The sequence below is a fragment of the Neomonachus schauinslandi genome, chromosome 2 (assembly GCF_002201575.2).
Source record: "Neomonachus schauinslandi chromosome 2, ASM220157v2, whole genome shotgun sequence".
In the NCBI taxonomy this organism is placed as follows: Eukaryota; Metazoa; Chordata; class Mammalia; order Carnivora; family Phocidae; genus Neomonachus; species Neomonachus schauinslandi.
In genome coordinates this window covers 196,642,923-196,665,759 of record NC_058404.1, presented here as the reverse complement: position 1 = coordinate 196,665,759, position 22,837 = coordinate 196,642,923, and the positions used below count along the sequence as shown (strand labels likewise).

At 42.1% G+C, this 22,837-nt stretch overlaps 1 protein-coding gene across 1 annotated transcript in view; it reads right to left on the bottom strand.

Annotated features, from left to right (window-relative positions):
- Positions 1-5,398: 5,398 nt before the first annotated feature.
- Positions 5,399-22,837, bottom strand: part of CLNK (cytokine dependent hematopoietic cell linker) — an 83,250-nt gene continuing 65,811 nt past the window's right edge. Inside the window, exons 15-18 of the mRNA XM_021677661.1 lie at positions 19,290-19,423; positions 15,955-16,032; positions 11,632-11,787; positions 5,399-5,545 (exon numbers count right to left, since the gene is read on the bottom strand). Of these exons, the coding sequence (XP_021533336.1) occupies positions 5,399-5,545; positions 11,632-11,787; positions 15,955-16,032; positions 19,290-19,423 (515 nt within the window). The remainder of the gene's footprint in view (positions 5,546-11,631; positions 11,788-15,954; positions 16,033-19,289; positions 19,424-22,837) is intronic.

The following is a 22,837-nucleotide window of genomic DNA, read 5'->3' as shown; positions in this document are numbered from 1 at the left end:
GAAGCCCGGGCATGCTGGGGGAGGCTCCTGGGTAACTAACTCCCTTTGGCTTCACCAAGCCCGTCGGTGAGCACGGAGGAAGGGTCTAGCTTTCATTTGCCCATTTTGTTTCCATCCGTGGGCAGAGAGGAAGCCCACTTGCCATTCTCATGGGGGTTGCCTACTCTTTAAGCCTCTGGTCTCTCTTTAAACATTCTCGCTAAGCTCTCCCTCATGTGGGTCCATTGTCCAGCTGTGGGGATGGGGACCAGAGGAGCCACGTTTCCATCTCCTGCTCTGCTCCATTAGGCTCCATGTCGTTTGTCTTTGAGGATAACTCCATTCCATGACAGTGGCTCTTGACATCCTATGTCAGTTCCATCATTGTCCAGTTATGAGAGCAGGGCTGGACACCTTGCAGGGCTAAGAGGTTTCTTTTTGTGTGTGAATTGCTTGTTTATGTTCTTTGCTCATACTTCTATGAAGTTGTTTAAATGCCTTTGGACTTCATCTAACTTTTGGAAACATTTTAAACTTTGGTGTAATGAATCTTTCAGTCTTTCTTTCCCTTTATAATTCGTGTTTCTTTTTTCTTCTTTTTTTAATTTAATTTAATTTAATTATGTTATGTTAGTCACCATACAATACATCATTAGTTTTTGATGTAGTGATCCAAGATTCATTATTCTGTGTTGCATGATTTTAATTGCATGCGTATCTTGCTTGCCAGACGCTTAACTCTCAATCACAAGGATTAGGTCTTTTCATCTTTATTCCCCAAATCTAGCATGGGCTAATGCTCATATGTTAAAAATTTTTCCAGAAATTTTGTCATAAGTTTATCCTAACTATGATTTCAGAAGGACTTTAAGGACAAAATACAAAATTCGTGTTTCCATGTGGTTTAGGAACTCTTTTCCTATTCCCAAATCATAGAAATTATTAGAAGAAAACATAAGATTCAACTTAAAGTTTTCTTTTCACTTTTAGCTATTGGATCCGTGGTGAATTTATTTTTGCATATGATTTGACGTAGGGACATAACTGTATGTCTTTTCCATATGGCGAGCCAGTTTCCCCAGAACCACTTGACTAATCATCTGTCCTTTCCCACGGATGCCACTTCTCTTGTGTTCACATACCCATTCACTAGGGAGTCATTGCTTGACTGGTGACAAGAATGGCTGAGAATAGAGCCCAAAGATAAGAGCGTTCAGAAATAGACTGACAAAATATTTGTACCTCTAAAGCTTGGATTCTAGGGGTATGCTTCAACTCTTTGCTTGACCATCTCCCCTGGGCAGGTCTCCCTCACTGCATCCTCCCCACACAACCATTTCTGCCTACCAATGCAATGGTGGCACAAGGGAGAGAATTAGCATATCTATTATTCTGTGTTGCATGATTTTAATTGCATGTGTATCTTGCTTGCCAGACGCTTAACCCTCAGTCACAAGGATTAGGTCTTTTCATCTTTATTCCCCAAATCTAGCATGGGCTAATGCTCGTATGTCAAAAATTTTTCCAGAAATTTTGTCATAAGTTTATCCTAACTATGATTTCAGAAGGACTTTAAGGCTAATAGGGCATGAAATGAACAAAATTAAACTATATTTTGGGGGCGCCTGGGTGGCTCAGTTGGTTAAGCGACTGCCTTCGGCTCAGGTCATGATCCTGGAGTCCCGGGATCGAGTCCCGCATCGGGCTCCATGCTCGGCAGGGAGTCTGCTTCTCCCTCTGACCCTCCCCCCTCTCATGTGCTCTCTGTCTCTCTCATTCTCTCTGTCTCAAATAAATAAATAAAATCTTAAAAAAAAAATTAAACTATATTTTGAATTCCTTTCTTTAGTACTCAGTTACAGAGATATTATGACATTCAATTACATATTTGATTTCATTTTTTTAGCACAGCTATAAATCATGAATGTTCAAAAGAAAGTGAATGTTAGAACAAATATTAGTATACAAAAAATGGATGCACAAATATGCTAGTCTTCTATGATACAGACCATCTTAAACAAATGTGTTTATGTGTACATACACATGGGCTAAATTTGATAATGGGATAAAATTTGGTTCCTCTCTGGTCATTAGCACAGAAAATTTAACTGATTTCAGCTACATTGTGTCAAACACCCCCACGCACCCACATCCTCTCCCCCACACAGGTACCCAAGTGAGGGAATTTTCCATTAGGTAAATTTGGAAACATTTAAAATTTTCTGGTACAGAGCTTTTAAAAACCATCTCAAATAAGCTTCATCAAAATGCCTAATATTGACCTCACTGACAAGCACTCAGTGATAAAAGAGATTATCTTATTTATTGGGTACTTTTTCATTGTCTGTTTCTCCCACTTAATTTATCACTGTAATTCCAGCATCCTCAAGAGTGCCTAGCAATGAATGCATATGCATACAGAAGCAAGTGCTCATAGCAAGGTATTATATTAAAGATGAGGAAGATATAAATTGATCCAGAATGATAGTTATTTAGTCAACAAGAAATGTCTCGAATGCATAGATGCTATAATCAGATAAAGCTAAGATTTCACTATTCTGGCAGCTAGGGATCAAGTGACATTTTTACAGTGAAAATGAAATACTAGTTGAAGAGGGATTAAGCCCCTTTGGAATTTGGGCAAGCCAAACCCAAATCACTGAACTTTTTCAATTACAGATCCAATAAGCAACTAGACACTGAATAGAATGGTGTCTGCAGACGTTGGTTCAGCCATGACCATGTCACCATAAGATTTGGGCCAAGGAGACACAGTGTCCTCAATCATACAGTGGGTTCAGAAGACCTGTCCTGCCTTTTTACAGAACTGTTGTGAGAATCAAGTACAATTATGTATATGTATATATATTGTACAATTGTTGTACAATCAAGTACAGTTATGTATATGTATATCCTTATTCTTCAGTGATATTTGTAAGCAGTATGTCCTTATTATAATCAACACTGAAAACAAGAGTCTCCGTGGCAGGCATGGTGGTGGGCCACTTGGCTCTCCCTTGAAAGAGGAACTTGCTGATGAGTGGGTTATCTGACAGCCTTACTCTGCAGCAGCTTCTGGATCTCCCCCAGCATCTGAAGGTTGTGTTTTCCCTGGGAGGCCTCTGGGAATGACTTACATGGTGTTGTGTGTACGAAGACCTAGTCATTTCTGCCTCACATGGGACTCTATTCTCTATGAGCAGTCTTTGCTCTGGATCATACCAGCGAGCTGGCCAGGACTCTCCCAGAGCTGCATCTCAGCTGGATGGTTTTCTTACCCCCATCTCCCTCCTCTCTCTCTCTCCTCTCATAGGGAACCATGTCACAGCCCGAAGGCTCTCCCTGCCTAGTCTTATTGCTTCCCTTCACCCCTTATCTTTCTCAGGCATTACCTATAACAAATGTTTACACTTCTAACTCCTGTCTTGGCATCTGAGTTCCAGAAGACCCAGCTAACATGGTCCCTCAAACCCTAATCGTCTAAAAAACAACCCCGTCAATATTTTGAATTGTATCTTTCTTTACAGAGATTTTCATTATGGATAAGCATGGTGGGCTTTTTATTTTAAGATGGTTGATTTCTGCCTCCTTTTCCTCTTCCCATCATATCAGGCATTTATGAATAAAACATTTTGAAAAACAAGCCTCAGAAATGCTAGCCACCAGCTGATGCTCATCGTTTTAACAACGCTAGTGCTTGAGGAGACTCAGACATTCCTTGAGCACACGGTGTTGAATAGTGCGAACAAGTGAATCAGAGGTCCCAGGCATCTCCCAATAGCTTTGTAGAGGGAGGCTCAGATTCTTCCTTCGCTAGAGCTGCGGCCTCTGCAGTCTTTTTCCACGCCAGCCTGGGTCTGCCCAAGTCCAGCTGAGAGTGACCAGCAACCACACTGCCTTCAGCTCTGAGCAGTACACCCCTTAGTAGCCAAGCCGCAGTTTAGACACGCTCGCCTCTTGGTCCCTATGTTGGCCCATGCAGGTGCACTGGAAGGGAGGCTAGGTGGGGTATCTGGAGCTCTCACTGACAAAGAGCTTCTTCATCAAAGGCTCCTGACCTGACTTAGAGGCATAATTTCCCACGGACCTTGGGAAAGCTGAGCCTGGACGGTTGTCCGGTTGGTAGGTAGACTCTCAGAGCTCCTCTCAGAGCACTCCTTGGCTGCTATTTTAGATGAGATAATCCTGAGCAAGGTTCCCATAGTCATCTCTTCCCTTCTAATTCTATTTTGATTTTACTTCTGCCTTAAAGCTACTCTTGCATAAATATTCCATAAATTTCATGAATAGGCTTTGTTAACATTTGAAGTCATTTTGTAGATTGATTTCAACCAGAACTCACTCTCTCTTTTTTAAACTTACTCCACTAAAGAGTTTATTTATTTATATATTTCAGTGCAGGTAAATCTATTTTCAAATGGTGTCTCTCTCTTTAATTCAGCTTTTCAACCTGATGGTAAAATTCCACAGGGAAATGTACCTGGGAAGGTGTGCTTGGACAGAGCCAGGCAAAATGCCTAAAGATGGGGGCTCCCTTCTTACATTGAGTGAGACCAGTAACCTCTTTGAACCTCTTATTCCTCGTTTGTATTGTAAAATAGTAATAAAATAATACCCTCTTAGCTTTAGGAGGGGGCAGTATCAGGAGGCGTGCAATGTTCCTTCAAAGTAGCACTAATCTGAGGACACTTCTCTTCCTTTGAAGGGAAGTCCATAATTGGAATTAAAAAAAAAAAGTTACTTTCACTCAGACTTAGGCTTACTCCCTTACTACGAATCTGCTAATTCCGTTTGTCTTAAAGCCACTCCAAACAGAGTGCTGGAGACTGGGCCCGTGGCCCTTTCACCCCTGGAGTAAAAGCGTTTCTGATTTCTGTCTTACAGGTGATATTTGCAAACACTCTCCTTTTCTGCTACATTCCTTCTCTACAGTTGAGTTTCCAGGATTACAAATAGATAGAACTTACATTCACCAACGTCTTCAGCATAAGGAATCTCAAAAACGTTGTACCTTCACAGGTCCTACCACTTCTGAAATAAAGGCAGGACCAGGTCCTAAGAAGAGCATAGATTCAGGAGTCTCACGTAGATTTGTGCCGTGCTAGCTGCAAACATGTAAGCAAAGCTTCTCCTCACCTTTATTTCTCACCTGGAAGCATGGCGACCACGTTTATGGTTTTCTCTTTCGAAGATATTTTTTAAAAGCTCGCTTTTATTTTTGCTTCTTATCAATATTTCTTCTGTGGTTTGAACTTTCAAAACCGAGATCGATTTTCCAATTCCCATTATAGAATGTTTTCCTTTTCTCCGAAGTCAAAGAAGTGATCCCTCGAAGCCACAGAAAAATCGTCTTTGAAATAAATGAAAAGTGGGTAGAGGTCTTGGATCCAGTGAACTGCAGAGAAAACAAAACTCCCTACTACCAAGGTGAGAAGCACCTGCTAAGGGGGAGGGGCTGAGTCAGGTAGCATTGCTCCCTGTGGATTCCGGTTTTGTCTTTCCCGTCAATTAGTACGATGGGGAAATACTTGTAGTGTTCAATGATGTCTTCCACTGAATTAAACTTCTGAAACACAGAAAAAGAAAGTTAATGAAAATTTAAATATCTTTTGTGGCAGTGGGTTAAAGCACAGAATAAGATGCTTCATTTTCCTTAGGGAAGAAGTTAACTCACTTAACATTTTTTTTTTTTTTTTGAATTGTGAAGGTGTGTCAGAAAGTGATTTTAAAAAAAGAAAGTGGAAAGCCAGCTCTTGAAGGATGAGTGATAAAAATATTAAGTTAACATGGGAGAGTAAGGTGGTTGGGGAGACCAAAAGTGAGCAGGTCAGGGCTCGACCTTCACTGAGTGAATTGGTGGGAAGGCCTGCAGTGAGCTCCCCTCCCGGAAACCCGTGTGTTCCAGGGAGTCCTGGGGTAATCAGAAGGAACAGAGCTGGCCACAAGGTGCTGGCAGTTCTTAGCCAATGTCACTTCCTTCCCTGGGTTTCTTGTGAAATAATGAGGTGACAGCAGATCTTTACTTTTATGTTTCTGGATATGCACAGATGAAGGGCCGTGGCGATTGAATGGACGGTGAGATTATTTCAAGTTTGGGGAATCAGGACATGCTTTGCTGAAGATGCAGACTCAAAATGAGCTATACCTTCTGGGTGATTCTAGATAAAGGGACAAGAGGGTTTAAGGATTCTAAAAGCATGAACAAAGGCAGGTGTTGAGGACACAAGGGTCCAGACGGTGATTCTGATGAGCTGAGTTTGGATGTGTCCTCAAAGGAAATCCTGGAGGGTGAGTAGGAAGAGTTCACTCAGCTTGCCTTGCACACCTTAAGACAATGTTGATCCTCCTCGGCCTCAGCCCTGGGAGGTGAGCAGGGCAGGGGGAATGGCCTTCATGGAAGAGCAATGGAAACTGCAGCTCACAGACATGGCCTGACCTGCTTGGAGGTCACACAGCCAGGGGGCCACAACCAGGAATGCAACCTGGTTTTTCTGGACAGGAGTCCTCTGCTCTTGCCCTTCTACAGTGCCTACGGCTTGTCACCCTGGGTTCCAACAGACTAGGAGAGAGGACACAGTCTGAAGGGAGGGAGCCCTGGCAGGGAAGCCTTTGATGCTGCTCTAGTGTGATTCCTCCCTCTGCCCAGTGCGTCCCAGCACAGACGTATTTGCAGGCCTTCAGGATATCCAACAGGGAATGGAATTGTCATGGTGCCTGTCCTCGTGCAGATTACATTCTGGTTGGGACAGACGGAAAATAACTTCCTATACAAGGAGGTAATTTCATTTAGGGATAACGTGCTCTGAAATTAATTAACTTGGAACTCAAGAACATCACCAGGCTACCCACGGACCTTCCCTTGGGGCTGCATGTGGCTACTGGGAGGGAACTCCTTTTCCTTGGGGGAGCACTGAGTTGAAAAGCTAGAGACCTGTAACCGCCATGGTGGAGGGTATGAAGACAAAGAGGCCACTGGAGGAGGGTGTGAAGACAAAGAGGCACCACACTGGGGGAAAGACTCCAGGAAAGAGTCAGGGAATGACTAATCTCCTGACATGGACCAGTCCCTGGATCCACTCCATTCCTGCCCATCCTGAAGACTGAGTCCACAAGCTTCCCCATCGTTCCCACCGTACGTGAAGGGCTTTTGGGGACCAAGTGCCTGAGTTCCGAACTAGGCTGTCCCACTCACTAGCTGTGTGACCTCGGGCAGGTTTCTCACACTCTCTGTTTCAGTTTCTCTATTTATGAACATGATGGTAAGTAATATCAGGACCCACCTCTGAGGGCCCTTGTGAGGATTAATTGAATTGACACATATTCAGCATTTAGAAGACAGCTTGTTATACAATGAGTGCTCAATAAATAAATGTCTCATTACCATGACCTCATCCCTTTTGGCTTTGCCAAGAACAAAGAGCAATGAAATCACTGGAGAAGTTTATAGATGATCATTGTACACCTTCAGGAAGGCTTTTTTTTTTTTGTATTTCATTTCCAGTTATAAACTAGGAACAGAGTTTTCTTTCTCTTTTTCGATATTTGACAAAACTAAAAGTAATGAAAAGAAACTTCTCACGTGGAACTCTTCTGCAAAATTGGCTAACCCATGTGGCACAGAGGAAAGCCTCTTTGGTGATCTTCACCTTCAGAAGGAAAATGCATGGTTCCTCTTCTCATTCCTGTTATCTTCAGGGTGGTCTTGAAATAATGGGTTCAATATTAACTGTTTTAATAACCTACTCTGTGGATGCCATTTTACAGGAAATTGTAATCTTAATAAGTGGTAGGAAGCAAGCGAGGCAGGAGCGATAAATCATTACTGTCATTTCTGATTATGCCCTTCTAGTGATAGGCCCACAAATGATAAATAATTACCCTAAGGAGACTTTTAAAAAATATTATGATGAAGCTCTTATTTTCATATTAAATGATTTTTCCAGGAGGGCAGCGAATGTCATCCGAATATTAGATCTTAAAATTTCTTTAAACCTTTTGTGTTTGCCCTACATACCAATGGTAGGCAATGACTTACTTGCCAGAAGGGTAAAGAAATCTGTTTGGGTGCATGCATAGGAGTGAAAGAAGAAAAGAGAGAAGCGGGCAGGGGAAATGAGAAGCTGTGAGCTCGTGGGTTTATTTTTTGTCTCTGCTTACTAGTCTTTAACGTTTATCAAGTAAATGTTTATCATAATTTTCAGTCACTTATCATAACCATTTGCAGGACAAGGAAAGGTCTGATGATGGAAATTGCTCCTTTCTATGAGCTTTCACAGAAACGTTGACACATGTGGTTTCTGAACTCGGACGCAGGTTAATGCCTGGCAGCAGGTGAATCTCTGCGGGTTACTAATGGCAGGTGCTTCTCGTGCCAGGGCTGGTGTTCTAGCAGCTGCTAAGTATTTCCAGTCTCACCCCTGCTTAGGTGCATGCATCCATAGGCACAGATGAGCAGGGTAGTCCCTGGACGGCAGGGATTCTGTGTCCTCAGAATGGAGCATGAAGTCTAACATAGTGTAGGCATAAAATGAATGCTTGACCAATAACTTGGCCAAAGACATTTCTGATGTTTGAAGCCACCGAGTTTGTGGTGCTTTGTTATAGGCCCCAGGGAATGAAGACACTGGGTCTTTCCTAAATCTGAATTCAGACATGAGTTTCTAGCCACGTGGCTAAAAGGATGACCCAAATACCTAAAAACGCAGCAAAACGGACCTTCCCAGGCTTATTCTTGGCAGACGTGGGTGGGTTTGCTCGCCTTCTGTGCTTGGGGAGGTGTTGGCGTGCTCGCCTTCCGGGGGCCTCATCCAGGCATCCCCTGCCACCCCCATGTCCTGGAGTAGCTGCCCCTCACTTGTGCCTGGGTGCACAAACTCAGTGCAGAGGCTCTCGGGAATCGTTTCCGGTGGAAACCCATCCTCACTAAGCACCTGCCTCTGTGTGTCTGAGCCTCTATGACTGTATTTACATCACCTCATCTGATAGGTGTCTCTGTGTTGGATGTGTGGTTAAATTCTCAAGTTTGCAAGGCAGCCAAAAAGCCCCACAAAATCAAAATCATCCTTGACAACTCTGTGTCTCATTACCTTTCTCCTGCAGGGTCAAACTAAGACGCTATTTCTTTATTTAAGCCCCAGGTGAAGTAGCTGGTGCTGGCTTGCACTCAGCAGAGCCTTACTGTATCAAATTCTCTCTCCCTTTTGTAAAGCTGGGAGCATCTTCCCTAGCCAAGCAGGTGCTCGCATGCCTGGTGAGGGGCAGGAGGGAGCTGAGAGCAAGCTACACTGTCCCACCCGCGCACCAGCGCCTGGCGCGTAAGGCAGGAAAATATACAGATGTAAAGTGTAATTTCTCACCCAGTGTCTGGTGCATTGTAAGCTTCACGAAAGTGTTAACTCTCTTTCACCCCCATTCTGGACGGTTTTCAAGCAGGCTGGTGATTATTTGCATTTGGTCACGATGTTATCCGAGACCATATGAGTATTTTTGCAGAATGAAAAATGAAGCCCAGCCTTGCTCTGTACCTGATGTTACTGGGGTCCTGTTACCTAACATTTGTGTCTCAGTGTCACTGTTAGTTGGAAATGTTGGTGACACCGATGCTGCAGGGTTGCTAGGAAGGATGAAATCGATCAAGTTAATTAGTAATTGTTAACTGTGCAGGATAGGTCCTGTGCACAGCAAACATGCAGGTGTTAAATAGGAAAAAGGAGACTTGCTTGGGGGGGATAAAGCATGGGAGGAGAAAACTCCGGAATATCCAGAAAGGGTTTTCTTAAAATAGGCATTTGAATCCTTAAGGGGTCCTTGGTGACGATAATTAGAGCAGCTCACCTGGAAGCTGATGGTCTAATCTGGGCTGTCACAGATGGTTAGAGCTTCCCTCCTGAGGCGGGGAACTGGCTGACAATCTGATTAAACGCTATTGGGATGTCATCGCAGAGTAAGAGTCGCTGTCTCCTCTTTTATGAGAAGACCAAAGTGTGGCATGCAGGGGGGAAAAGCTGTGATCTCTTTAGGGCTGTGTCCTTGCTGGTAAAAGGGGCTCAGTAATGCATCCTTCCCTGAGGTTTTTTGAGGTCCAGGTAAGGGAGCAAATGACACAGCATTTCGCAGAAGCTCCGTGTGTCAGGGTGCATGATTTCCACTTGCTGTGTATCCTGAGCATTTAGAAGTCATATACAGCTTTTTTTAAGAACATGAGCTGGAAGAAGCTAGAAAGGATAGAGGGGGACTGAGATGGAACTGTACCCGTTATTACAGTGACTCGGGAATAAGAATGAAAATATAATAACTCATATTTAACATGGGCTTGCTAAGTCTCAGGCTGGCTCGGAGTGCGTTATGTTTGTTACGTCACTAATCCTCATCACAAAAAGGAAAATTGGCTACTTCCCTCTAGCTTTGCTATCATCCTCTCTTGGTATGGCTGCATTTAGCGGATTTATGTATTAATCTATGTATCCACTCATGCTCTCATTTATGCCCAGACTTTCCCAGGCTCTCGCAAAGGCTGGTGCCGACCACACCTCTCCAGCCATGAGTGATTCTCCGAAAGTGCTCGGGGTCAGACACTGGGTTTAAGTTGGAGTCTCCACGCAGCAGCTGTTGGGATTCTCACATACGCACGTACCCGATGCGCTTTGGCGGCCCTGGCCATGTTCTTCATTGTAATCTCTACTGAAGAACATTGAGGTCTGGAGATGCTAAATGAGAATTACTGAATTAGAGAAGTCCAGACAAGAAAAGAACATTACATTTGAAGAAATTAAAGCCCAGAGATGTTAAGTGACTGACCTGAGCTCACATACTTAGTAAATGGTGATGCGGAACTTAACGCTTACCCTTCCCTTCCAACCCGCCTTCCTACTTTCCTTTCAAGAAGAGTTGAAGGAGTAGCTTCTCCTCACGCTCTCACTTTCTACTCGTGTGTCTCTAGCCATTTACATAACTTTCTGAGCCTCAGTTTCCCTATATCTAAGGTTGGAGCAATTGTTATGTGAAGGAGTCATTGAGGGTTCATGTGAGGTGATGCAGAGAGACCAGGCCTACCATAAGCACATTCAGTGAAAATCAGTCTCCTTCCTCCTTTGTCTTTATGCAGTTCATGAATGCCTTAATTGATGGATTCTCTCACCTAGCTGCCTATCAGCAGGTCTGTACTGAGGATGGGCATACTCAACATGGCACTGAATGCTGTGCTTGAGCTCACATTCAATTTGGAGACACAAACTTAAGGGTTCCTAATGCCAGCAGGTGTGGTGAGGAATGCCTGCCGTGGGAGTTTGGCGTGGGGGCAGGGAAGGAATGTGGTGTTAACACTAACTGGGGCTTCAGGGGAGACCTCCTGGGAGGCAGAACTTCGATGTGTCCCGCAGAATGACTTTCCTTTAATGGGCAGAGCCGCGTGGAGGGTGCACGGGATGGTCAGGATTGGCTGGGGCTCATGAGCTGAAGCGTGAGGTGGGCAGGGATGCTTGTAGAAGGGGCTGGAAGGGAATTTGTCTCCACCTCCAGGGCGGCGCTCTTTTCTCCTCCCCCAGCAGTCATGGGGATATGACAGATAACTTGGCGAGCATTCCCCTCCGCCCCCGCAACGTCTCCCCTTGTTGTCTTTGGTCTGGAAAAGGGAAGCTGTCAGGTTATACCCACCTCATCTCCCCTCAGTCCTGTCCCCAGGGCAAACTGCTGATTCTTCTCCAGGAAACGGATTTTCACATTGTAGACTTTGTTCCCATAAAACACCACCAGCACGTAGGGTTCTGCCCTGGATTTCATGGAACAGTCTCGGACCAAGAAAGTGCCGTCCTGAAGTAGAAGGAAGAATGGTCATCTCTCAGGCATGCCAGCATCCCAACCCTGCCGACATGGGTCGCAGTGACACTTGTGCGTGCCACGTTCCCACATGGCTTGCTCTTTGGCACACCAGTTCTTCGTGCAGTTTAATTCAGTGAGTATTTGAGGGTCAGCATTTGTAAGGGCCCTCGTTAATTTCCGAAGAGTGTACCAGTCAGATCAGGACACCCCCTTCTTCCACATCTTCCACCATCCCCCACTGGCCTCAATGTCATGCCTACAACGACAGCATGATGTTCGTGGATAAATGCTCCAGCCTGTCTTGGGGTTTTGTTTCCCTCCTGTCTCCAGCCAAGCCACTATTTCCCACCGTCTTGCTTCTGGGCTCTCAGGTTTCACACAGGCAACCTCATCTGCGGGGAGTGGCCCTCCACCTCCCCTCCTGGGGGTGCTACCTTCACCTGCCCATGTTCCCATATATCCTATTCTGCCTGGTGCTCGGGTGTTATTCTAGAGACAGTGGGAGCCACTGCAGGCTTTAGCAGGAGAGGCTTTTAGCATAATACACGGAGACTCTGAGTGGGGAGATGTTAATATAGGGCTAGGGTCCCCCCAAAAAACATGGGGCTTCAGTCATTGATAGCAGCATGAGCAGACATGGGGGGGGAGGGGCTAACATAGCCTCCGGTGAGGGGAAGGCAGGTGCAGGGGAAGAAGGAGGAGACAGAAGAGGGATTAAGAAGGAAACCCAGAAGCGTCAGTGTGACGGGAGCCAAGGGAGGAGATGGAGGGTTTCAACAGTGTCAGATGGCTTGAGGGCTGTGAAGAGGCCGACTGCAGGCATCAGGCCCACCCTGGGGAATAGCTCGCTGGAGGTCTGGTCATAAACGGCCAGGAAATGGAGCGATACTCCTGGATTCTCCTAAATAGAAACACACCTGCAAGGATGGTTGTGTGGCTACATTGTGTCTTTTATATGATGAAAAATACTGAAAAATCTGTAACTGTAATTGCATAGATTCTTGTATAGATGGTTATAAATGATCTATTAGAATAGATCTAATTAGATGTGTGCAGGACTTACTATTTTTTATAGATCGATATTATATATAATAATTTATAATTAATTGTTACATATAATTATCTCCATATAGACTATATTTTATATCTATATATCTATATAACTATTATACATAACTAATATTTACAGTTATAGATAATAATGGTTATAATACAATAATACTATAAATATATTAAGTTTATAAATAATACTAAGAAACTGTAGTGACGTGATAATTCTGGTAGCTAAGGTTTATTGAGACTTGCTCTCAAGACGCTAAGCATTTTAGAGGCACCTGGGTGGCTCACTTGGTTAAGCGTTTGCCTTTGGCTCAGGTCATGATCTCAGGGTCCTGGGATCGAACCCCTCATTAGGCTCCCTGCTGAATGGGGAGTCTGCTTCCCCCCTTCCCTCCCTCCTGCTTGTGCTCTCTATCTCAAATAAATACAATCTTTAAAAAAAGATGCTAAGCATTTTACACACATTATTTCATGTGATGTTTACATAAAATTTGAGAAATTATTTTATCCCCATTTTACAGGTAAGGGAAGTAGGGTCTGATTGCTTAAGTGAATCCACTAACGCAACACAGCTAGTTAGTAGATTACCTGAAAGTCAAGCCCAAGTTCTTGCCCTTTAAATATATCAGCCTCTGAGTACATAAAGTGGGATTGAGGAATTTTCTGGAACTTGTTCTACCTGAAACATTTAGCCGTAATTGAAGCCTTAAGATTCAAGCACAGAACATTGCCCGAGATCAGAAAGGGAGAGGACGCCAAGACACGGAACCAATTTTTGGATTTATCATCTTAACCTCTGCAATGAGTTTGTCATCACGAATCTGGGCGATCCTACAATTTAAATGAAATTATATTTCCTTAATTGGAAACATGTTTTGACAAAACTGAGACAAACAGAATAGGAAAAGATGAAGTCATGCCACTGAGATGCTGTTTTCTCAGTGCTTTTGTGGGAGGAGACAGAAACAGGCACAGAGAGCGGTGGCAAAAGGAGCCTTGACTGAGTGCCCAAATGTTGCTGGAAGGACGTTATGGGATAGATACATTGCTCTAGAATTCTAGCACCATCCCCACAGCGGCTCCGCGAAGCAGGTCTGCTAAGAGTAATTTCTGTGTTAGCAAACGGGCTCAGAGAGTGCAGTGGCTCATTGGCTACTGATTAACCAGGAGTAGGAGGCAAGGTTGGAGCTGGTACCGTGCTCCCCCATCTACGCGGAGAGGTCAGCTCGGGTGGGATTCCCTGGGGAGGGGGCAGGAAGGGTCCTGTCAGCAAGGCATCAGCTAGCCACCTACGGCTCCCCGCTGGAATGTAAAGAACTGTGATGGCTACTAGAGGCAGTTGTGGTTTTGTAAAAAGAGCCCTGATTTTGAATATATGTTCTGCCACTTTTTCCACTTTTTCCTCTTGATGACCTAGACATTGATTTAGCCTCAGGTTCCTCATCTAGAGAATCAGATCGTTCCATTGACTTCTAATATGTTCAAGATACTTTGTTAGCAACTGTATTAATTTCCTACTGCTGCTGGAACAAACCACCATGAACTTCGTGGACTAAAATGCAGATTTATTCTCCTGTGGTTCTGGAGACTGAGTTCTGATATGGGTTTGACTGGGCTAAAATCAGGGGGTCACAGGGCTGCGTTCCTTCTGGAGGCCCTTGGGAAGAATGCATTTCCTTGCCTTTTTTTGGCTTCTAGAGGCCGCCAGCAGTCCTTGACTTATGGCCCCCATGTCTGACTGACATTCCTGCCTTCCTCTTATAAGGATTCTTGTGATTACATTGAATCCACTCAGATAATACAAGATACTGTCCCCATGTCAAGATTCTTAATTTAATCACATATGCAAAGCCCTTTTTCCAAGTAAGGTGGTATATTTACAAGGTCTGGGGATTAGGATGTGGGTTTCTTGTCAGGGGGCATTATTCAATTTACCCTAGAAACTTACATATAATTTATCTTATTTAATTTCACAATATCAATTCTGAGAGCTACATATTATTAAAATTTATTGGGGACCTACCATTTATCTACCCATTTACTAATTAACTCACTCATCCATTTTTGTATCTCTTCATTCAACAATAAACATTGCACTGGTTAGTTGAGGAGCGGTTTTGATGCTCCAACAGTCTTGAGAACCTTTCTACCACTTCTGAGAGATTTCTCACAGCCTAGTAGAGCTCTCTGCTCATAGTAGAATAGTTATTTAATAACTATTTGCTATTTGTTACGGTGGTTCTAGTAGTCATTTGATCTGATCCCAAGTATTTCACTTCTTTTCTCCTTTTGGTCATATGGTAGGTTTGTCCTTCCCCACCCCCTTGGGAGTTAGGCCTGGCCATGTGAATCACTTTGGCCAATGAAGTGTGAGCAGAGATGAGTGTTACTTTTGAGAGCATGTGGTAAGAGCCAGTGTGTGACTGGAGGTGAGCACACACGGAGACGCGGTCTCCACCAGCAGCCAAACCTTTCTAGCCCATGGAGCTCAAGCAAGAAAGTTTTGCTATGCTAAGCAACTGAGATCTTGGGGTAGTTACTACAGAAACCTATCATACCCTGACTATGACAGCATTCATGATCCCTGCACCTTTCCTGAAGACAGGAGACATGAAGACCTGCCTGTACTGTGGGCAGACCTTTAGTAATGAGATGACCTTGGAAGAAAGCAGAAGGAAGGCATCTTCCATGGTGACCTCCTTTCAGACCTCAGCTTCCACATCTGATCTCCAAAATAGTTCCTTAGGGTTGATTTTACTGTTTTCATTTAATCAATAAAGAAACCTAAACTTAAAGATATATTTTTAATTCAATTAACCATCATTAGTTTCAGATGTAGGGTTCAGTAATTCATCAGTTGCATATAATACCCAGTGCTCATCACGACACATGCCCTCCTTAAAGATATTTTGGAAAGAGCAAGTCACATGATTCATAGTGACACAGCCAAGTCCCCCTTTTAATGACTACCTCCTGAGCATTGAGAGTTACAGGCTGGTGCGTCAAAGCACACTGCTAGGTAAGTGCCGGGGGACCTACGGGCAGAAAACCGTAAGACAGCTGCAGACAGGGTGAGATGGGCCCTCTAGAAGTCTTTACCTTGTTCTCCTTCCTTAATGCCTCTTCTACTGCCTTGCGGCTGTGTTCTCCGATGTACCAGTCATTCTGCTGAACATCCTGCGGTGCAGGTAAGTGATGAATATTTTAGGGTCAAAAAGAAGTACTAACTTTAATCAATTAATTAATGAAAGTGTGCTTTTGTTCTACTAGGGGTCACACCACAGTTTGATTTATAGCAAATACGCAGTATAAAAATTCCATCCCTGGATCTGGAAATGGACACAGGAAAAGCAACTGCAGCTTAGGGATTATAGGAAACTGGCATGACAGAGTCCATCTGTCATTGAAAGTAACCAGAAATTTCACTCCCATCTGTTGAGAAAGGCCCTTTGGCACCACGCTCAAAATGGGTAATAAACCTTCTATCTACCAGTGCTTTCTGAATCTGCACCCGCTGAAGCTAAGGTGGGAGGTGTATTGTTTGTGAAGCCAGTGTGGCCCTAGTCCTTGCAAAACCAGCAGGGGAGGAAGAGGTGCAGATCAAGAGCATCTTTATAGCTCTTGCGTGAAGTTGCATGTGGTGGAACTGGGATTCGAACCCTGGTCTGTCTGGCTTTCTCCCTGATACTCTGTTATACCAATTGATTTATTTTGATGACAAAATCCACCATAACAGAAGAAAGGGCAGTCAGGGAGATGTACCATGAATCTACAATTCCTTTACTGGATTCCAAGGATGATAACATTAAACAATCCCTTGCATGAGTCCAACCTCTCCAAGGCCATTCTTCATTCATTATCCAGTCCACCCCCATAATAATCCTGTGAGGTTGGCATGTCAGGACAGTGCAGGCTCAGGGAGTCAGCATCTGTCACGTGACTGGCAAGAGCTAGGTATGGGACAGCAGGTCTTTGTTCTCTCCATCTGAGTCTCTGGTCTTCCCAGCACATACCTGATCCTTCTAGCAATGGGTACACCACCAAGCATATGTGAGTGCCATTGGGAGAGGCATGAGCTAGCGCCAGCCTAAGTCTGCAACGTCACTGGCTGCAGTCTGAGGACGTGGGTCCGGCCAGCCAGATGTGCTTGCTGTTTTCTGGACATGCATAGCTTCAGGGCTTGGCATGAGCTAGCCCTGCTGCCTAGAAACCCCCTCACACCTCACCCTGTCCTTCCGCCTGGCTCTGCTACTATCTTCCATCCAGTTGGGGATCAAAGTCATCTCTTATTTAACACCCCCTTTGGAATAAATTCCTCTACCTAGTCCATAACCCCTTGGGAAGGTCCAGAGACAGGACCAGCTCTGCTCTCTTCCTGCAAAGCCATGGAACAGGCTCCAGAAACAAAGGGGCCTTAGAGCCCTATCCCCCTCAGAAGTGGGAGCTCTCAGAGCTCAGAGTGATCTGCTGCTTCTGGAGGGTCTCTCAGATAGTCTAGGGGCTTGGCCGGGCTCAGTCATGGTGCATTTCAGCTATTCTGACTTTATTTACTTGTTCAAACTGGAAGACGCTTAGAGATTTTATAGTCCTGTGTTTCTCCAGGTGTGGTCATGAGTGCCGGCAGGTGAGTTTAGGTGGCACTCAGATACAGCATTAAATAACTCTGGATTACTTGGGGGAGAAATAGCTCCCTTTCAGTTCTCTGTCTAGCCCTTTGAATAATTCAAGAGGAATGTTTCATTTTTGTTCTAGTATGTTCCTAATAACTCTCTGGCATTTTTAATCTCTTCTGTAATCCTTATGCTGAAAGCCATTAGTGAATGGTGGGATCTTGCTACAGTTTAATGGCCTTGTTTTGTTTGAGCTTAAGCAACTTAAAAATGTGGTAAAATAGACACAACATAAGATTTACCATTTAAGCCATTTTAAGTGTATAATGCAGTGGCGTTGAGTACATTTTCATGGTTTTGCAACCATCAGCACTGTCCATCTCCAACACTTTGTCATCATCCCAAACTGAAATTATATATATAAAATCCCTGCATGAGCATTTGGATTGTTTGCACATCTTGGCCTTATTGTGAGAAATGCTGCTGTGAACATGGGTGTACAAATACCTGTCTGAGTCCCTGCCTTCAATTCTTTGGGGCATATATGCTCAGAAGTGGATTGTTGCAATTAGTTTTAAGGTTACTTCCTATCTATGGCATGTAATGCTGGCTTTCTCTTTAGAACAGTGGTACAAAGTGAAAAAAAAAGAGTCAAAGAATATTAATAAGTAAACATTGTTATTGATAGTACATGGGTAGGTCACAGATCATAAGGTGCGCTGAAATTGTTGACATCAGGGAACTCCTGATCTAGTGCAAGCTTCTCCCATACCTGTGAGGGATCCAGGCTCTGGGAGGGGCGTGATTTTGGAGAGACACCTGGTTAGAACTCAGGGATTTCTGTGCTCATGAAGAAGACAGAGGGAAAGGAATCCAGGTACACAAAAAGGAACAATAACAGAAGTATGTGCAAAAGTTTCCCAAAGTCTAACTTAAGAGTATGTGACCTCTTTTAGAATTAAGGTAGAAATTAATATAAGGACAGCAAAAGACTTTTAGGATACTGCAGGGATTGTAGGACTGGACCAGAGATATCTTATATGCTCTGCCTCTACTTAAAACGCTTTGCAAGCTCCACAGCAGGACCCCACGCATATGAGGATATGGAATGGAGACCCAGAAGAAGCATATTCCTCTGTGCCTTATAGTGAAAGACTTTAATAAGCAATGTTATAAGGTAATGGAGGGAAGGGCATCGAAACTACAAAGAAAGTTTTGACACGCACCCTCCCCCATAGTAAATGTAAGTGCAACATGATCCAAGAAGATCATAGGGATGGTGAATATTTTAGAAAGAGATCAGGAAATAGATGAAGGACAAACAAGAGTACGTCTGTTATCCATTAGCATCTCTCCCTGCTCTATGTCTCTTCTGGGGCAGAGACCATATCCTCTAGCATGTTTTGTGGCATATAATAAGTGCTCAATAAATAGCTGTTGGACTGTTCAAATGAAATGAGTATGTGATAGGTGGATCTTTTATTGACAAAAGAATTGCAATATATAAATCCTTGTTAGTCCTGAAAGATTATTGAACAGCTAGTGAATATAAAACACAGGCCTTGATATCTCTATTTTTTTGATTAATTAATGCCACTTGGAGAATCTGAGAATATGCAAATTAAAGACTGGTAAAAGACTGGTAAAAGACCTATACAAGATGTAGCAAAACACTGTGAAGTATATTAAAAACCAGTAATATATAGCCAGGAGGGGAAAAAACAAAGCCAATCATGATGATCTCCTTCTAAGCATTGTTCAATAAAGCTCTCTGTCGATGCTAAGTTCATCCAGAGAGACACTGAAGAGAAGCATTTGTTTTACCTTTGCATCAGACCTCGTAGGGAAAGGTTTTCTCCAGCTTGTGTTTTTATAGTGAAGCAAATTTTCCTGAGGGCTGCAGCGGGCTGGAGACTGACATCTCTGAGGAGGATGAAACTGCATGCTTTCTTTATGATCTGGGGAAAAGGAAATTCACATATAAATATGATTTTGTTACTGTTTCAGATTACCTCCCTCCAGCAAGGAGCTGGAACTCATCACTCCTTCCTGTGTCTGGGGCAACCTTCTTGGTCTACACTACTGTGCTCTCATTCTGGACAGCAATCTCCTCTGGATTGTTCTCTTGCTTCAGCTTTTGCCCCTTTCTCTCTAGGGCATCTGGAGTAATCTTAACAAAATGTAATTCTGACTTTGTTATTCCACCTGGTAAAAATCCTTCCATGATTTCCTTTACACCTGAAAGAAAATCCAAATGTTTTACTTCTGTCAATAAGGCCTGGAATAATTTTATCTATCTATCCATCCATCCATCCATCCATCCCACATCGTCTACTCTGTTCTGGTCATAATGAACTCTGTTCAGTTTCTTAAACAAGCCAAGCCTGTTCTCAACTCAGAACACCCTACTTTTTTAACTTGAAAGAATTACTTTTTGTTTTAATGGAGTATCACTTCTTTTAACCTAAAAGAATGACTAACAGATAAATTATGGCTATTCAGACTTGGGCAGTTGGCAGATATTTATTAAAAATGAACCAAGTAAGCCTGTCACTTTATGGAAAACAACTGGCAGTATTTGTTGCCAGTTATAAAATTAGGTTTTTCTAGTGCAAACTAGAATTTGGAAAAATTTTTATCTACCACCGTTACATAACAACACACTTTTCTGATGAGACTGGTGGTGTTATTTGCAAATGTAATTAAAAAAATATTATAAAATGTGTTAACATTGGAAAGATCTGCTCAGGTCTGTCAATAATATTCCAAGTGACCAATGCATGAAATTACAAAATCATGCCTGGTTAGAAGATTCTTTAAAAGAACAAGATAGACCAATGGACTTAAAGTAACAGAATACAGAAAGTTCATTGAAAGGGTTTAGTGTTCACATGGAACCTAAACTTTAAGATACTACCACTTGTCAAGTTTTTACATGGTGTTTTCTCTTTATATTCAATGAAAATAGCATTTTTCCACTGCATGCCATTCTCATAAATACTAATAAAGGATGATATCAAGGCCACAAGGAAGGAGTGAAGTGTTAAGAGAAATACTAAGCAAAGATATTTGTAAATATGATAGTAATTTTAAGCAAGGATTAACTGTATAAAAATCATAAAGCCTTGAGAGTATGAAAACAATATCAAAGTAGAATACTGAACAGTAATAATATAACATGGAAGAAAGGTGATTAGTATAAAGCCAGAATTATAAGCTATAGAGTCTTAATTCAGTCTAAAAATATAACTAAAATTATAGTCCTAGTTAGTAGCTGAGTAAGAACTTTGAAAGAGTGGGATACTTGTGACAGTATGCTTTGAAACACAATACTGATAGCAAATATTTACATGCTAGTTACTGTAGCATTTAGGTTTTATGTTTTTATTCTGCTGCTTGTCATAAAAAAGTTGAATTCTTCTCTAAGTTTACTAAGAAGAACAGAGTACTCCTGAAACATTTTACATTCTAATTAATGGTTCCAAGGATTGTGGGTTTTAATGTGGAGCCTAAGAATGTTTGTTATAGGGAATTACGTGTACGAAAACGTTTGTTGAAAAATGTTTGTTTGCTTGAAGTTTAAATCACATTCATCATAGTAAGTTAATTTCACCCACCAATTTATGACCTTAAAAATAGGAATTATGCTAAAGACATCTCTGATTTTCAAATTTTATAAGTAAAGGAGCTCAATTTTCAAATAGTGCAGAATCCATACCATCAGAATTAGGGCATTCTGAGTTTCTTCTATTGCTTGGGAAGAGGATATGAACCTCAGATTCTTAAAATTCAAGCATGCTTTTATTTAAAATGTTAAAGGTCATGAATGGGTGAATAGAATTGGATTGTATAACTTCCAAGGGGGAGGAAGAAAGGGGAGTTAGGAGATGAACCCACTATCTGGCAGGAAAAGAAATAGTCCAAAAAAGTAGGGCAAATAAGAGTCACAGAGTAATATAAAAACTGATCTAAAATATTAGTAATCACAATAAATGTCAAAAGTTTAAGCTAAGCATTGAAAAATTAGGTGCAGACTAGTTTAAAAGTTCCAGTTATGTGCAAGTATAATGACACCTAAATGTAATGACAAAGTGGTCACTAATGGGAGGATGGAGACTATATACTAGGCAAATCCTAACCAAAAAGCTAAAAGAGCTCTTGTAGTATTTCCAAAAATACTTTAAAAACTTTATTTTAAATTATAGTGGAGCGGTACATAGAGACTTATTACGGAAATGGCCATCGCTATCTTTTCAACATGGATCGAAGCTGTAAGAGTGTACTTGAGAAAAGAAAATAACCATTATCAGCATTGTCTATCACTTGGTTCGTGTAGTTTGCATAATAGTGTTCAGTGATTATGAATTTTTCATTATATTGTGGCAACTGATTTATTATATTTCAACTCTGAGTGCCTTGCTTGAATATTTCAAGAGTCTGACTTGAAAAAGAGCATTTGGGAACAGCTATATGCATTTGTAGTCTATGCAGAGAATGAGTTAGATAGAACAAAACAACAAACAGAGCAACTTTGCTGTGCTGTTTTCCTCTGAAGGCCCTTTGGATCTTTGTTTAATGAGTGAATGAAATTCTGAGCATATAATCTACTACAAATATTTAACTGATTTTGTTCTAGAATAATGGCAGCTGATCTTTGGAAATTATATATATATATTACATATTATAGTATTAAATATATATTATATATTATATATACACACACATTTATATGTATATACATATATAAATATATATATACACACACATATATATATATATATATATTTTACATGAAACTGCATTTTAGTTTTATAACCCCATGAAATAGGACTCTCCTACTTGGAGAACAGAGGGCCACATTAATGAAGAGATTGACACAGAGTAAGTAGAAGAACATTGTGGGGAGGACACTGCGTAGGTGGTCAATAAAATTTGAGGCAGGGCAGCCTAATAAAAAAGGCATGGGTTGTAGAATCATACTGATATCAATAATTACTAATATTTCAAAATTCTTCCGTATATAAAGCTGTTAGTGTGGTGTTTGACCTGTACTGATCACTCAAAAAACACCACTGCTTATGTTGTTAATATTATAAGAGAAACACAGTTTTAGACTCTTCTTTTGTAAGTTATATAAAAGCATTTTATTTTAAGCAGGTATCCATAGATATTTATTGGTGAATTTTAATTTACTCTTACACACAATTTAAAAATTAATTTTATAAGAGCCATATCTTTTTTTTATTCTTATGTTAATCCCCATACATTACATCATTAGTTTTAGATGTAGTGTTCCATGATTCATTGTTTGTGCATAACACCCAGTTCTCCATGCAGAATGTGCCCTCCTCAATACCCACCACCAGGCTAAC